General features: G+C 37.3%; 3 protein-coding genes across 7 annotated transcripts; all 3 read right to left on the bottom strand.

The window, feature by feature from the left end:
• Window positions 1-2,777: 2,777 nt before the first annotated feature.
• On the bottom strand, window positions 2,778-5,773 carry LOC117622115 (acetylornithine aminotransferase, mitochondrial). The gene is made up of 3 exons (XM_034352665.1): window positions 5,051-5,773; window positions 3,753-4,187; window positions 2,778-3,463 (listed from the first exon to the last, which is right to left on the bottom strand). Exons 1-3 carry the CDS (start codon window positions 5,435-5,437, stop codon window positions 2,930-2,932), a joined length of 1,356 nt encoding a protein of 451 aa, XP_034208556.1. The 5' UTR covers window positions 5,438-5,773; the 3' UTR covers window positions 2,778-2,929.
• A 1,927-nt stretch (window positions 5,774-7,700) lies between these two features.
• On the bottom strand, window positions 7,701-10,467 carry LOC117622897 (F-box/LRR-repeat protein 14). Of its 5 annotated transcripts, XM_034353701.1 has the most exons (3): window positions 10,227-10,467; window positions 10,063-10,095; window positions 7,701-9,382 (listed from the first exon to the last, which is right to left on the bottom strand). In XM_034353701.1, the coding sequence occupies exon 3, from the start codon at window positions 9,340-9,342 to the stop codon at window positions 7,936-7,938; it is 1,407 nt and encodes a 468-aa protein (XP_034209592.1). In that variant the 5' UTR covers window positions 9,343-9,382; window positions 10,063-10,095; window positions 10,227-10,467; the 3' UTR covers window positions 7,701-7,935. The 5 variants fall into 5 exon arrangements, with proteins under 5 accessions (XP_034209592.1, XP_034209589.1, XP_034209590.1 ...); XM_034353698.1 differs by having other exon boundaries at window positions 9,555-10,467; XM_034353699.1 differs by having other exon boundaries at window positions 9,567-10,467.
• Window positions 10,468-11,007: 540 nt separating this feature from the next.
• LOC117623086 (BRAP2 RING ZnF UBP domain-containing protein 2) lies at window positions 11,008-16,779 on the bottom strand. The gene is made up of 12 exons (XM_034353941.1): window positions 16,470-16,779; window positions 15,700-15,815; window positions 15,494-15,602; window positions 15,231-15,345; window positions 15,025-15,122; window positions 13,457-13,563; window positions 13,093-13,327; window positions 12,940-12,993; window positions 12,698-12,835; window positions 12,496-12,560; window positions 11,749-11,803; window positions 11,008-11,587 (listed from the first exon to the last, which is right to left on the bottom strand). Exons 1-12 carry the CDS (start codon window positions 16,710-16,712, stop codon window positions 11,459-11,461), a joined length of 1,464 nt encoding a protein of 487 aa, XP_034209832.1. The 5' UTR covers window positions 16,713-16,779; the 3' UTR covers window positions 11,008-11,458.
• Between the last annotated feature and the right edge of the window lie 874 nt (window positions 16,780-17,653).

Below are 17,653 nucleotides of genomic sequence, written 5' to 3'. Positions count from 1 at the left end.
GAATATGAGGAACTGTGATTGGAGGAATTTGATGTAGGAATTGGATTTGAGAGGTATGTGTATAAGATTTGAGGGTATGCGTTTAGGGATTTTGATAAGGGGATTTGAGGACTTTAGATTTGAGGGATTTGGATTTGGGGAAAAATACGAGGAATTTGATTTAGGGTTTTGGATTTGAATATGAGAAATTTGAGATAAGGGTTTAGAGACAACCTAGGATCGATTGCTCTGATACCATGCTAAAATATGAATATAGTTTGAATACTTTGGGTTAGGTTTTATTCTTCTCCATAAGGAAGTATATACAGGAGTTTACATAAGTGCTTTACAAGGAAATAGATAGGGTAATCAATTAGGACAGTATCTAATAATTATACAATGACTTGTCAACTATATAGAATAGGAATCTCCTTGATTAATTAGGAGACTCACGTCAACAAGATTACTCAAAAACAGTAAGTACGGGTAGCAATAAAAATGTCAATGACGTGAGTGTAAGAGCATGCAAGAGGCATATGGTAAAAAGAAAGAGATTATATTCAAGTGATGTGAAACTCTTAACTCAACATTGGACGCCCGCAAGATATAGATTAGAGACGTACGCACAAACTCAATAAATTAACCCAGAACCTATAGAAATAGGTACGTTAACTTAGTTCCCTCATGCATTGCCATTTAACAATGTCAAAGAGTTGTCGTCCATAGGTGCGCAGCTGATGGAGAAAACCAATTTTGGATATTGTAAGAGCTTCTCTCCTCCATGGTACTCTTGCACTCTCAATTTGTGTTTCGTTCTTCTCTTGTGTTCCATTAATTATGTTTCGGTTACATCTTACTCGAAATTTTGGGATAGTTACTACATGCATGTTGATATCCAAATTCTAGATCAAATTTTGCCTAATATTATTAATTTCAATAAGGTTTTGATCGTGGCAAATTACCAACTTCAGCTCCTTCATGCATGTTCGTAGTTATATTCTAGAGTTGGGTTGGAGTGGATTCCCCATTGTTTGTTTTTTAAGTTGCCACCACACCCTGTGTATAAATTTGCTTTCTCATGTACTGGGGTGTGCTTGTGATTGGTTTTTCTTTTGTTAGTACAAGAGGTTGGGGAAAGGGGTTTACACAAATATTCATTGGGTGCGTGGGGGGATTTACACCATTTGCGCAAATTAATGGGTGGAGGTGGAGGCTCAATCAACTGAGCTATAGCCCACTGATTTTTTTCTTTGTTTTTTATTTTATTTTTATAGATTCAAGCGATATATTCAGTTTGAAAAATAAAATAAAAAAGATACAAGCGATTTTAGGTAGGGGTGGCAATTTTGGACACAATCCGATACACGACTCGAAACCGCATGAGAAATTAGCGAGTTCAACCTGCACGATAAAAAAACAAGTCAATTTCGAGTCAACCCATTTTGACCCAAACGGGTGAATTTCGGGTCAACCCGCTAACCCGCTATAATACATATCTAACCCGTTTATTAAACGGGTCGTGTCAACCCGTTTACAACCCGCTAAAAAATAAAGACAAATGGAGACTTCAACACACACACAAGGGGTTTCAAACTCCTACCATCCTCATTTCTCTCAAACACCTTATCCACCATGCTACAAACAACTTTGTGATTTTATAATATGCCTTTTGATATTTATAATGTTTCTTTTTCTTTTATGTTTTCCTTTCTTTTCCATCTCTCTTCTCCTCTTTTTTTTTTTTTTTTTTTTTCTCCTTTTTTTTTTTTTTTTGTTCCTTCTCTCTTTTCCTTTCCTCTTCTCTCCTTTTTTTTTTTTCCTTTTTTTTTCTTTCTCTTTAGTTTTCTCTCATCTCTCTTTTTTCTTTATTTCTTTCCTTCAATCTTCTCTCCTCTGTCTCCCTCTTTTTTTTTTTTTTCTTTCTTTTCCTTCTCTCTTCTCTCCTCTCTCTATCTTTTTTTTTCCTTTTTTTTTTCCTTATATTTTCTCTACTCTCTATATTTTTTTTAATTTAAAATTTTCAGTTGTGAGTTTTGTAACATGCATGTTATTATTTATGAACCCGTTACACGACTCGAAACCCGTACGATAAAAGATGACCCGAACCTGACACGTATTAAATGGGTTGGGTTTGGGTTGAGCATTCTTGACACGTTTATTATCCCGACACGACATGAACCATTGCCATCCCTAATTTTAGGGAAAGGGGAATTGGACAGCATCAATTCAAATGCATATAGGTAACTACTCTTAACTACTTAAACAACTACAAGCCTCTTGCATAGATAGAGAAGTTCTAATGAAATTCAATCATGTAGCAACATACGTGTGGATATAGAAACTCCCCCTGTTTGTTTAGTTAATTATTGATTATGTATCATAAGCAATCATTGTTATTTACAGTTGGTATATGTATAAACTATATATTCAATACGAATATTACTATTAATTCCACTGATTTTCAAACCTAGCCAAGGGGTGAGTTTTACTCACCTCAATAAGCTACAATCTCAAGTGATGACTTTCAGGTCCTGTGCAGGGAGGAGCTGATGTGCTGAATTAGGGTTGTGGCTTGCATCTGTGTCTTGTTGTGTTTGTCTTTCTAGTAGTGTTATGGGACTATTTGATCATATCAATGTTCATGCTTGTAATTACTATGTACTTATGAACTAGTTTTTCACAAATAAGAATCAAAGAGATGGGTCCATCCATATCAAATCTAACAGCTAAGATGTAAATCCTCATGAGAATACCTACCACCATAATAACCATTACATATAGCTCTATGTATATAAAGATGCAATTGATAGCTTAACGATCGGACTGCGCAAAACAGAGACATGCACAAACTGAGCTAACATAAAACCCAGCAATAACGTACATGTCATATATGAAGCTAAATTTTCGACCAAAAAATACATGAAGCTAAATGGTTATAGGTACTTGAACTTCAATTAGAGCCATCAAGGACCGGCAAACATTCAAGCAATACCTCAGCTGCATGCTCCAATTCTTGCTTTGAGATAATCAAAGGGGGCACAAGCCTGAGAACATTTCCTTTTCCTGCTGTTATTATTAGAAGACCCAAATTTCGACAGGCATCGACGAGTGGTGAAGCAGAAACATCTAGCTCTACACCAACGATAAGTCCTGAACCACGTACTTCTCTCACGTGTGGATTTTTTCCCAGCTTCTTTGTTAACAATTCTTTGAAGTACTGACCTTTGTTTGTGACGCTGGATAGAAACTCGGTCTTTGAGATTTTGTTCAAAACAGAAAGGGCGGCATTGCATATAAGCGGCCCTCCAGCAAATGTGCTTCCATGTTCTCCATATTTTATTGAAGCAGCGACTTTTTCTGTAACTAAAACAGCTCCTATGGGGAGCCCTCCTGCAAGAGGCTTGGCCAGCGTCATTATGTCTGGGAATACACCATAAGCTTCATGTGCCCAGAGATAACCAGTTCGGCCTAAGCCGCATTGAACCTGGGAGTAGTTAAAACATCATAAGGAGCTTTTCAGAATCAGAATAGGATAGGATATATCACAAAACTAAGTATCCCCAAAAGTATACATATATGATATATCAGAAACTAATTTCGAAAATATAAATAAACAACAATTTCCATAGCAATCTTCATCAGAAAGTGAAGTTAAGTTAGACATGTTTTTTGGGACTGAAAACTAGCTTCACATATTCACAAGTACCAGTTTCTCCAAGCACCAACATAAATGATTATTGAGACAAGCTGAAATTTTCCAGTGAAGTTCCTACCTCATCAAAGGCCAGTAGCGACCCCGAATCATCACAAGCACCACGCAAGGATTGCAAGAATTCTTTAGTTGCGCTAAGTATGCCACCTTCGCCCTGGAGAGGTTCAAGAAACACAGCAGCAATTTTGCCAGAATGAATTAGTTTGGTTGCAGCTTGTATATCGCCATACTCCAAGAAAGTAACTCCAGGCATGACAGGCTCAAATGGCGACCGATAATGCTCCTTACTCGTCAAAGCAACGGCCCCCATCGTTCTCCCATGGAAGCTGTTGGTGAAAGAAATGAATTCTGTTGCAGGCTCTTTCTTTTCAGGAAATGAGAATCTTTGAAACTTTCTTGCAAATTTTATGGCAGCTTCATTTGCTTCTGTGCCAGAGTTGGAGAAAAAGATACGATCAGCAAAGGAGCAAGCCACCAAACGTTTTGCTAGCTCCACCTAAAGTAAGAACAACTGCCATATTCGTGAGCAAATTTCACGAGGAATAAAAATACATTTACAAGCGATGGTACTGAAACCAGCTTCAACAGCACATAAAAGCAAAAGCGTCTGTCATTGAAAGTGTCCTCTGGCTGGCTCCCCTTTTTTTTTTTTAGGACAAAGCGATATCTACTATGTGTGTCAAATGGGACAGGCAGGTCCAGCACGGCAAGAGTCCAGTCCGTTTAAATAAGGCATGGCATGGCACAAGCACGAATGTTAATGAGCCGTGCTTAGCATGGCACGAAAGCTTGAGCCGGGCTGGAATCAAAAAATGAAGTCCAAAAGATCGGATTGGCCTGTGGCCTGACATGAGCCTGACTTGGCCCAAGCCAGCTTCAAGCACGACCCGAGCCCGAGCCCGCTTCAAGTACGGCTTGTTTTAATCTCTACTTTATATTGTATATTGTGTTTTGTATAAACAAAATGTAGCCTTTTTCTTTGTTGCAGCTAAACCAACTATCTTATTCATTTCTCCACATTTTTCTCAGTTGCCAAACACAATATATGAAGTTATTTTAGTATATATCACCCCTTTTTTTTTTTCCTAAGATGTTAACTTATGTGCAAGTAGCTTAACCTATGTATACAGGTTGGCCCTATTATTTTTTTTGAATATCTTTCCTATTAAAAGGGACGATAGGGTATTAAACTCACACACACAATACAGATGCTATGACTCGAACTCAGGACCTTACCTGAGGGAGTAAATACTCCAAATCACTACACTAGTAGGTCATTTGCAGGTTGGCCCTATTATTTAATATATATATAAAAAATGACAGTAGATATATAATTGCAGTGAAAAATTCAATTGTGACCTGAGGGATGGAATAGTAGGCGTTGCTGACGTGGGTGAGCGTACGGGCTTGCTCTGTGACAGCCCGTATCCAATCAGGATCCCCGTGTCCAAGAGCGTTCACAGCAATCCCAGAATACAAATCCAAATACTCTCGCCCTTCAGGATCGTACAATTTACATCCTTTGCCACTGTACAACACCACGGGCGGCCTTTTGTACGTCCCCACCAGAACCCTCCCCTCCGCCTCCATCACCTCCTGGCTCCCCACCGCCACCCCTGGCTTCGATTGATCGACCGTGGGCACGTCCAAGCTAAGGCACGCACGTGGCGTGCCCGCATTGGCCCGGGCGAGAGTGCTTCGCGCTCCGGCGAATATTGGGGGTTTGAGAAGGTGGAGAGAAAGCATTTTGATTCTGCACGTCGTTTTGTTTTTGGAAAATAGAACCGCTGGTCGGTTTCTGGGAGAGGAGAGGGGGAGATTGGGACGAAGTGATAATTGAGGAATAAATTTGATTCCGATGCTTGTGATTATGAGTGAGAGGTGGATGATGATTTGATTCGAAGGAATTTGAATGTAGGGGGACGAAAGCGACGTCGTATGAGGCTGCGTGAGGCTTAAGCAGCTTGACAACTTTGAGCTCAGGCATCTGGAATTTTCAGTTGAACGTTATGCTTCCAAAGTAGATGGTATTTGTCTGGTTTAGAGAGAGAGAGAGAGAGAGAGAGAGAGAGAGAGGGAGGAAGGGAGGGAGAGAGAAACGGGCAAGGAGCGGGTCTTATTCGGGTACTAATTCGTGTCCTTGTCTGAGTGGTCGAATTCCCGTTTACGTTTAAGTTCGTATGGACCATTAACCGACAAAATGCAAATTACGGAGATATGGTTTAGAGCATCTCCACCCACAAGGGCTAAGTTTAAGGTAAGGGCAAGCAAGGGCTGCCACTATTCATGTGAATAGTGTCAGCATTTGCACTTGTGGTTCCACCCATGAGGGCAAAGTCTAGGGCAAGTCTAAGGCAATTACTATTCATTGTACTTTATTTCCTATTTTTTTATACTTTAAACCATTAATTTTGATAAGTTTTTTAGATTATATTTTCGGTTGTCATGTGTCACTATTTATTATAAAATTTTCACTTAAAATTTAAGATAACATTTTTCGGATAAAATTTTCAAATAAAATTTTCGGATAAAATTTTCGGTTGCCACGTGTCCATATTTGTTATAAAATTCACATCCCACTCATCATACAATTGAAATACCTACTCACTCATCATACAATTGAAATTTGGTGTGGAAAGTGAAAAATATTGGAAGGAGATGAGTTTGTATGAAGATTTGGTGTGGAAAGTGAATAAAATTGTTAGGTATTTATAGGGAAAATATCCAGAATTTTTTGGTATTTTTTAAAAAAAAATTTGAATTTTTTTCGATTTTTTTTGCAATTTTTTAAGCCAAAAAAAGCAAGGCCGTCAGATTTCTGGAAAAAATTGCATTGGAGGGTCCGGGACGCGCCACGTGGCATATTCCCGTTGGAGCCTTCGGAAGTGACGTCACCAAACTCGGGCTTCAGCCCGGGCAAGACTTGCCCTTGGGCTTGATCGGGCTTGTGGGACCCACCACGAAACCGAGCTGCGGGCCTTGCGCTGGAGCCATCTCGGGCTCGCCCAGGGGGCCTTTCACCTGGTTTCCTATGCGCGCTGGACGTGCTCTTAGTCAGTTGGTCAAGGCAAGGTGTGCGTCTTTTTAGAGCATTTTTGTTCATAGTGTCATAGTAAAGGGTAAGAGCAAGTAAGGATAGAAACTATTTATGTGAACAGTGATTGCCCTACTCTTTTTTATTTTGCCTTTCTATCTATTGCCATGACAATTCAAGGATAATTACTATTCATGTGAGATTAATTTTATTTATATGTATGAGATTAATAATAAAAAATTGCTAGGTATGTATAAAAAAAAATATTTCTGAATTTTTTAGAATTTTTTTTGAATTAAAAAAAATTTGCATTGATGACATCAACGCTAATGTCATTACCTCGGGCTATTCTTACTTTAGGCCCTGTCCAGACTTGGTGGAGCCCACCATTTGCCCGAATTGCTGCACTAAAAATGGTTTTTGAGGCCTATGGGCCTTTTGCTTGGGCTAGGCTGTTGGGGTGAAAATGCTCTTACAACCTTATTAGTCACTTTGTTTATAAAAAACCCAAATACATCCGCACTTGGTTATTGTAGTTCATGTAAGAACCCTACTACTTTGTTACTACTCACAGTTTGACATATATGCATAAAATTTTGTTTTTGTAATTATGATAAATTATTTTTGCTTATATGTTAAACTATTATTTGTAGGAAGTATAGAATGTCTTCTTTCCCGGAAGGAGGCAAGCAATGTCCTTATACACGTGTTGTTAACGTCAAAATTTCTTTTTGTTCAATCATAAAATGTAAGGGATCATCCTTGATATATTGGTTTTGTAATGAAAAGGATCATAAAAAATTAAAAAGAGAGATCAGATATTAGTAATGAATTATTAATTCTTTTATTTATTATTATAATAGGTCTATAATGGACATTACACTGACAGCAATTGACAAAAACTCCTGTTATAGATGAAATTAGCATTATCATGCACTGTTGTAGCCGTTTCAATGAATCAGAAGCTTGCAAAAATAAATATGAACCTCACAATTGCCATTTCATTATGTGGTCATCAGCGAAGGCAAATAAATCAATACAATTATTTATTCTTACAGATCATTGAATTAAATTAAAAAAATAACATTCACAACACAATAGTTTACTTACAGTAAGCCATCTAAACCTAATACAACTGCTGGATAAATGAAAAGCTGCAGAAACCAAACAAGCCGTTGATACTGCTTTTACCTGATCCAGTCACAAGTTTTCAGTACAGCCATGACAAGTCTTGTCTGAAAGATACAGACTTTGCAGCTCCCAGAACTCCTCTTTCAGAAATTTGAGGACAATCTTCCACAGCCAACAATTCCAATTTGTATGACCCTACAAGTGGCTTTAACCCATCATCAGAAACCCCTAAACACTTGATTAAACGCAGAATGGACAACCGGGGAAACTGCCCCACAAGCTGCAGCCCCTCGTCGCTTATCTCTTGGCATTTGACCAGCTCCAAGGTCTCAAGATACTGAGCCAAGCAAAGAGCTTCCATTCCAACATCGTTAAAGGAATACACTTGGTCGAAAGCAAGTTCCCGCAAAGGGCACTTCTGAATCAAACTAAGGATTCCATCCAATGTAAATGAGGAAAATGAAGGGAAATCCCCATCAGAATACGATATCCTGACAGATTCAAGCATCGAACAGTTCTGAGCCACGGCTTTTAGACATTCATCGGTTAATCTCAGTGGATTATTCATCAGAAGAGGAAGTGAGAAATCCGATGGAACTCGAAGGAAAATGGAGCGGAGGTTTTTTGATTTTTGGGCTAAGCCTATGATATCAGAGTCCCTTACCCCAACACACTTGTCCAAGTGAATCTTCTCCAAATTCTTGCACTTCCCCAGCACACAAGCGAGCCCCCTCCCAGGGCTGATGATACAATTTACCAAGCTAAGTTCCACCATGTTCTCACATGCGACCCACTGCTTTTGCCAGCGATCCACAGCTGAACGATCATAAACTTTCATATATCTGTAATTCACATCGACCTCAAATTGCAAGCATTTTAGTTTTTTCCAACTAGAACCTAGCTTAATCAAATCACCCTCCCCAATAGCTCTACAATTCTTAATTGAGAGATCTTCAAGAGTTTCAAGCTTTCCAAGATATTCAAGCCACTCAAAACTGCTAACATTTAGACATCGTACAAGGTGGAGGATAGTGAGAACTTTGCAGCCCGCAACAAGAGATAATATGCCACAGCCAGTAATTCTTGTTGTGAAATTCAACTTCAAAGCTGAAAGTTTTGAGCAAGAAGACAAGTGACCAAGGCCCAAATCAGTGATGAAGGTGCAGTAGCTTAATGTGAGATCAACCATAGAAGGGCAGCAATTGGAAAGAATAAGAAGCCCTTCGTCATCCAACTGCTTTCCTAGTTTGGACATCCAACCAGCGTAAGTTATCTCTACCTTTGTCAAGTTGGAAAACCTACTGCAGAGAGAAGTCAAAGCTTCATTTGCAGGGTCTAATCCACAACCAACCCGAAGAGATTGTCTCTGTTCATTATCCAATCCATGCAGGCGTTTACACGCCAAAGACAAAGAGTTTCTATCAGTGGTTTTCTTAACCCTGCTCAAGATCTCCCATACTAACTGGTCCGGCAAACAATCCATCATAATTCTGTAATTTCCTTTATTGAGAATAGACTAGCACCACCTGAGATTACAACAAAAGCCAATACGAGAAGTTTTAGTCTGACTACGGGAAAATTGGAACTTGGAACAAGAATATTCATAATAAAAGCTCAAGAGATGCTGTTTAAAACAACTCGATATCGTTGTTCTAAACACTTGAATAAACAGTAATGAGTGTCATGAGACTTTCTCACATGTGCACCCACCCCCTTTTCATGAACTGGAAAGGAAAATGCAAGCTCCCCATCAAGACACCCTTACCGCCAAGGAAGCCATTCCGATAACGCTCATATACCAACAAAACTAGGTTCTTTACGACAGTTTCTGTTTTGAAATTACATAAAACTAACAATTCTATGGTATGAAATGAAGCTTTCAGTATCCTCCTTAGAATTTACAAACTCAAGGATAAAATCCCAAGAAAACCAAAAGGCCACTTGCTAAATAAGGAATAAGAAAACAACCGAAAGAAAGCAAATTAACCACGAACGGATAAAGAAAGCTATAATCACCCAAAAATGAGGGCCTGTCCTACAAATTAGTGATATCCTATAATTCCGGAAACCCATAGAAAGAAACGAAAAGAAACTTTAATTCCACTATTTGATCCAAAGAAATTGAAGAAACACCATTTCCCATGAGACCAAAAACAACCAACCCACAAAATTTTCACAAATTAAAAGAATTAAAATTGACAATTACCCATTAATCATGCCAATCCCTACAATAACCAAACTGCATAGAACAATAACAAATGTAATCAGATATAGTTAATCTCAAAGGAAATTAAGAGATGAAATGACAAACAGACCAGAGCTATAACGTCGAAAGCTGAAGCCAAAGCACAGAAACATGAAAAATCATACCATAATTTGGAAAGGAGCAGAGGGACAAGATGATGATGATGATGCTCAGGATTAAGGAAGGGCGAGGACGATGGATATTATGAAAATGCCAAATTTATTTGTGTTTCATTTTTCAGTCGGCATAGGAACCTTTATTTGACATTGATTGCGTAGTGGAGATGTACCTGTTTTAAGATCTAAATCCTCTGAGGTTGGTCACACGATCATAGAGTGCCAGATAGATCTGGAAGGTTCAGGTGGTAAACTCAACGGTAACAGTTATCAGCTCATATAGTCAACCTTATTAAACTAACTGAAGTAAGACGAATGTCTGTTTTTGACAGAGTTAGGAAGGAGGGAGTTTATGGGTTCGAATTTAGAATCATTGATCTACAAGTTATAGCATTTTTCGCTAAGCTAAACTCGTTGAAAAAAATCTCTTAGTTAAACATTTTTCATGTGGGTAGCTAATATGGTTAAAAAATTCATACCTACCTAAAGCCCGGGTTGCGTGTTCGAAACCTCATATCCCTGTCACTTGTATAAAGAAAACATTTTTCATGTGAAAAGAGATGGACAATAACACCAAGTGAGTGTTCCGGACTCCATGGAGTCCAAACATTAAAGTCTTATCCAGTTTATATATGTGTATATATATATATATATATATATATATAAGTTATTCAAAGAATCAAACGGTGTTGCAATAATTTTTGAAAAATAAAATATGTAGAGTTGATTTTACTACTTTCACCCAATATCATCTCTAAGAAAGAAAAATCGGGAATAGGTAGTTTAGGTATTTAAAATGTTTTGCTCAAGAGCTTTTTATACTGTAGCAATGCAAAATTCTTTTGGGATGTGCAACTGCTAGCTTTGGAGTCCACCCTGGATGATATATGAATATACACAAATTTTTTACACAACCTTGAGCATCTTTACAAGTATCCACCCCTTTACCATCCATCATTATCACCTAGGGGGGTTTGAATGCATAAATTCTCAATCACCATCAAGCATTACCATAATTTTGCAACTCATAACCCCCTTACCATACACATCTTGGCAACCACAAAAAACAGAGAAAAAAGAAAAAGAGGCACCCGAGATGAAACAGAACCAGCTCAAGGAGCAGTACAAGAGGGGAACCATCCATCCTTCAACTTAGCTTCTCCTCCACCTGTTATTAGTCTTTAAGCCCTCTTCCATACATTAATTGAAAACTTCTGGAAGAGACACTGGTGTCCTTAATATCATTTGCTACTTGATGGCTGCGACAACTCTATCGATGCTGAAAAGGCAGTGCCATCCTTTATTTCATTTGATATCGATGTCTGCTCCATTGTCTTCCCAGTCTCAAGATAGAGCATCAAATTCCTAAGCTGCAAAAAGGTGTAAATTAACAAAGGAAGTCCTCAGTTTACACAGATGCTTAAATATTAAGGCCCGCCAGATACGAAGGTATCAGGCTTTAAAAATTGTCTAGTATGAAATTTCTTTCCCTCTCTGTGAAAGGAAAGGAAGAATGACAATCTTATATCACCTGTTCTTCTAAGTCGCTAATTTTATCATCCTTTAGTTTCAAAGTCTTTTTCTCCCTGAAAAGTACAAGAATTAGGACCAGTTAGGCAATAATAGCAGAAAAACAACCAAATAAATTTACACTATATTGCAACATCTACAAAATGGTTCAACAAGATTCTCATAAACGTTAAAAACAAAACAAAACAAATCAAGGAGCAAATGGTAATTTCATTTTAATGAGGAAATGATAAATAAATCTTCTTCTTTTTTTAATGATAAATTATTTTTTTATTGTTGCATAGACTACTTTCGTATGATACAAAAAGAGCAACTTTTCAAGGGAAAAATTTGCATAATCTTAAAGAGTGGGTCAAGGGATTACAATCTATATAAGCTCTTAACAAGTGCCAAAAAAAATGTGTACACCGCAACTAGAAAGCCTAAGTGATCAGACATCAAATAGTGGATACATCTCAAATATTTACCACGTCTCCATTTTGATATTGCCATAATCTTAAACCTTGGTGATAGAAGTCAAATCAGTAGAACATCCAACCATGCGAAAGTTTTTTGTTCCTTATCGATGACAATAAGGCATAAAATCCAAAGAGAAAAAATTAGCTTGAAGTTGATGATCTGTGTCCACTTAGGTTAACATAAAAACAAATCAAAAGTCAAATTACTCACTATCACATCAAGTCAATGAACTTAGGATGATGTAGAAAATAAAATTCAGAAAACAAGAAAGAAAGGGAGAAACCAATACCTCTCTTCAGCTTCAAGTATCTTTGCTTTCCAAATCTCCTGATTCTTTAAAAGGTTTTCATTAAGCTGCATGTAGAAGCAAAAAGATCTTTAGATAGTTACTGGCTAGGTGATAACTCATACCAAACTCTAAAGTGTGGCCCAATTAGAAGGACATGAGTTTCTCAACCAGCTACTCTAGAAGCACAAGAGTTAACACTTACATCATCAAGAAATTTCTTCTCTTTTACACATCTGTCCAGCTTGGCCTGCATTTTCTTTAGCGGTACAGCCTTCTCAACAGCATTAGAAATTTCTCTTTCAGTTTCTTCTTTAACTTCTTGCAGTAACAATTCAAAATACTGCAATCCACATATCAATTACGGGTAATGTAACATTACATGTCAAGCTTAAACAAGTTTAAATAGTAAACTATTTCAGCAAGCAATAAGAAGAATGATCTTACCACTTTTTGGTTCTCAAGTTGAGTAGCAAGCAGTTCATTGTACTCATTAACAATCTGCAGATAATGTTACAAAATGTGAGAAATGCAAACTACAAAGAACATAATAGCAATGTTACTGTCTGTATCAAGTGACATGAGGGGTAAACTTATTACCGCTTCTACTTTACTGTTCAAAAGGGCCTCACTGAATCCAGAATCTACACATTCGCAGCTTCCACACTCATTATACGGTGAATTCAATTCAACCAATTTCCCATCAGTTTTAGATTGAATTAGGCGGTGAACATAATTGTCTCCAGCATAATCCCACACACGCTGCGTTTCCAATTCAAGAGAATAACAATGTTCTGTATCTTTCCAATGTCTTATGGCATGTCCTTCTTTATACCTACACCAAATATTGCAGAGTATGCAACAGAGTAAGATAAAGATACATACAGAGAGAGGGAGAGATTTTTTTTCCTCCAAAAGTGATAAGAAAAATAAGAATTAGATGGTCTCATGGAAAATAATATACCTCCCACAGCCAACAAAGCCACAGATAACACACATCCACAAATTCTCAGAAGTTTGGCAAACAAAACAGTTAGACTTTTCAGGCTGCTGCTGACAATATCGACATACCTGACATAACATGCGGTAGACAAGTCAATGAATATTAAGGACCTACCTTGCAAGTCATTTGCAACTCTTTAGCCGCAACCTAGCTAACGCTAGCAGGAAAATGAATGTAACAAATTTGAAGAACAAAAGCTGTAGCCAAATCATATACTGCAGCTTAACCACAGGTTGACCAAAGAGAACTGGTAACCTAGGTTCACCACCTCTTACGCATTCAAAGAACTTAGATGTATTCCGTCAATAAGCACATTTGTACGTTTTATTTATCACAAATGAGAAAATTTATACTAGGTATTATGACAATGAATTAGAATATGAGAGTTTCCTTAACGTGCTTTCTTTTTTTGGCTTTAACTGCTCTATCATGGCTTTGGATTCTTTTTAAGCTCCATTCAAACTTTGACTTATAGGGTCTTAGTGTCATGTTTTCCTTTCGTTCATGTTTTGCTCTCTTTTACTGTCACTAGTCTCCCCTTTGATTTTTGTGAATGATTCTTTGTAACCATGTACTTGGCCTCCATCCCCTCTGCACTTCTTGCTTAATCATTTATCAATAATAAGAGGGCTAAACCATAAGTGGGGAATAAACACCCAGCACAGGTGGAAAATTGATATTGTGATATAAACGGATAAACTCCCAAAGAATTCATGCATGACCTTGAAATTCAAGTTTGTATGTCATAACTTTCCTACTATATTACTTAATTGATTTTTTCCTTGATTGTTCACGGTCTGATGCAACAAAAGCAATTCTAGATGTGAAATCAGGGTGGGCAGCTCTAAGTTTTTTTTTATTTTTTTATTTTTAAAACCACAGTAAAGAGGGTTGAAGAGGGTAGATGACCAGAAAAAAGATAGTCAAATTACGGAGGCACTGATACAAAGACAAATTTTCCCATTAGCATGGCTGTCATGTCTACTACAGTACACTGCTGTGCAGAAAAAGAAAGGAAAAAAACGTATTTATCTTCGAAGATAGAAACCGTTTCATCCAAAAGCAATATGATGGACTATTGTCTACATCAGTAGATTGTCCTATTTTCTGCTGGAAACTACCCCTTTAAGATCCATAGATTAAATTTTCACCAATTACAGTCCTTTTGTAGAAACAACTAATTGCAACAGGTGACCTAGCGTTGGTCCAACTACCCTGGGAGAGGAGATTTGGATACAGACATCTTTCTCCACTTCCATGAATCAAACACAATGCTAGTGTCCAATCACTTTGATTGAGTTCCATCACTTTGTACATAGGGTGGTGCCCGAGTCTCACAATATTATAAACAAGCATGTGATAGAGCATCCTAGGGAGAGGGAAGGAAAAAAACAAGGAGTCCAATCAATTTAGTGCGCTAACTTCTGAACATGGTCTTGTACATGCATTTATGCCTGTTCACACACATATACACGTATGCACAAACCTAAAGGGAGAAAAAAGTTGAAACACTTGCAAAAATTACTTACAGGACAAGAAGAATCCGTCCATTTTGAAATGCAAGAACAATGGAAAGAATGATTGCAGATAGTCGTGAGAATTCCACCCATATCTTGGTCTAGTCTCTCTGTAAAATAAGGTTAAGTAAGAAATCCCCAAACATTAAAGACACAAGGAAAAACAAAAAGTAAACCATAAATATACAACTTATATTTTCACATAGATAAGTGCATACCAAGACAGACTGGACATGATGGCTGCTCAGTTGAGCTTCCCGATGATGCCTGTGCATGTTCTATTGAACCAGTGTATTGAACATCTACCGTGAAGAGAATGCGACAAGCCTCCACCTATATTAAATCCCAGATAATAAATAGGACAACAACAATAAAAGCTTAAAACTGTTGTAACTGTTGAAAATTTGTACAAGTCCTCCCAAGTCAAGCGTCTATGTATCTAATGTCTATAGGTATGGAGTATGGAGTTAGTGGAGAAAACCTCAAGCGACGAAAATCGGCTTCCATTGAAATGCTTGTAAAAATCATCTGTGGAGTCCTGACTATCAAACCTAATCAAAATGCTGTAACGATCTTCCATTCCATCATTCCTAAACCACAAACAAGAAAATAAAATCAAGATTAAATTCAACAACACAACAAAAGGAAATACAGGACCAGAAATGACAATATTTTCAAAGATGAAACCTGACAATCCGCATCTCCAAAATATGCTGAATGAATGAACCACAAAACTGGCAAAAGTCTGCATATGTCATGTGATTCGGCACTCCAAGCACACAAACAAGTGGCTTCCTTCCAACCTGCATAAAGTGGACATCCACATCAATCTTGCATTGTCGTTTTTGCTACCCCAGGTTCTTCAATTACATCTAACAAACTTCGACATTTTTAAAGACTCTGGAACAATAAATTTGTTGGAAGAAGTTACCGAAGTTCAACACCTCTTGAACAATTGGAAAATCAATTTAGACTTTGACTAGCCAAAAAAATAAATTCTTAGAAAGGAACAAGTTTGGTTCTTTCAATAATAACCTCCCTAGAAAGGGATCTTTTTAATGCTCTTTGTAGTCATCACAATATGGAGTTCACAGGATAAGAATATGCTTTGTATTGTTAAAGAAACTTTAACATAAGTGCTACTTAAACTATTTTCCTATCATTTTCTTCGCAAATCATCTCCACATTACTGGATGCTGAGAAACATTTTATTTACTGTTAAAATTTCCTTAAATTTTGCTTCATAATTGACGAACACAAATCCAGTAAACGCCCAATTCTACCAATTTCCATGCATTTTTTTCATTGAACTGAAAATGCAAAACATTCCCTTAAATTTGATATTAACACTTTAATTTTACTAAGTTTAGGGCCGAAACATTACTTAGCACATCGAAAGACACAACGGAACGGGCAGTCAAGATGAAATGAAATGAAATGAAAGGAAATGAGCTTACGGGGAGGTGAGAGGACGAGGTGGAAACGACGTCGGCGACATCGCGGTAGAGAAGCATGATGCCTCTGGTCTCTTCGATTCTAGGGTTTCCAGAAGAGAAAGGAAAGGCCTGCGTGATGTTGGAGATCGAGGAAGACGACGAATATGAGGAGTCACTGGGATCGCCGGAGATAATGGCCGGCTGCGACCTGAAAACCTCGCCTGGCGATGCTCCGGCATGTGCCGTGCTCGAACTTGGTGACATGGAAGTAATAGAGATGACAGAGTCTTCAGTTTAGCGGGAGATTTTTGGGCTGGCGCTCTATCTGTATATGTAGTCTGGAGTCCAATCTATATAGATTTTTTCTTAGATTTTTTTAATGTGTAACATGTAAAATTAAATGTTTTTTTCCAAAAGTTTAGAGCTAGTTTTTTTTTACCTTATAAATTTTTTTTATTATCCTTCTTTGCTTAATTAATTTTAATATTATTTATATTCTTTTTTATACAAACTATATTCTATTTTAATCTACTCTAAATTACGGGAAATTAATTGCAAAGTTGGAATACGCCTTCATATCCTTTTATATTTAACTAATAAAAATTATTCTCCATGTAAAAATCCCGAGTTTTATGTAGTTCTTACTTTTATAAAGTGTCGGCATGATATTTGATAGAAGAAGTTAAAGTGACAGGAGATGTACATTGAAACCACTTTTAACCTTTGAGTTTGACATTCAAAGAATGTCTAGATTTGATACAATTGAAGTTTACCCTGTAATTCAAAAGTGCATGTATTTTACAAACTAATCTTGGTCTGATACTAAATTGAAGTTCTTTTCATAATTCAAATGTGCCTTTTGCGTTGACTCCATTTTATTTTACATACACAATATCAAAAGATTTGGCTATTTTCGAATAAATATGCTTCTTTTTTTTGGGTCAAAGTTAGAAAGAGGGAGGGAGAGTTTTCTCACACAAATATTGACAAGGTGCTATGAAAATTCGAACATGAGACCACTAATTTACAGATCAATTGGAAGAAACTATTTATATTAAGTATGAAAGAGCTCTTTGCACTCCAAACATAAAACTGTGGAAGTACAAAAATGCAGTATTGAAATGCAACTTTCATATCCAATTTGCATGAATATGAATGTTTAACACATAATTCCATGGTGAAGGGAGAAATATGCAATTACATTC

Source organism: Prunus dulcis, chromosome 3, assembly GCF_902201215.1.
Source record: "Prunus dulcis chromosome 3, ALMONDv2, whole genome shotgun sequence".
Classification (NCBI taxonomy): Eukaryota; Viridiplantae; Streptophyta; class Magnoliopsida; order Rosales; family Rosaceae; genus Prunus; species Prunus dulcis.
The sequence above is the reverse complement of the archived record's forward strand: the minus strand, read 5'-3'. Positions and strand labels throughout refer to the sequence as shown.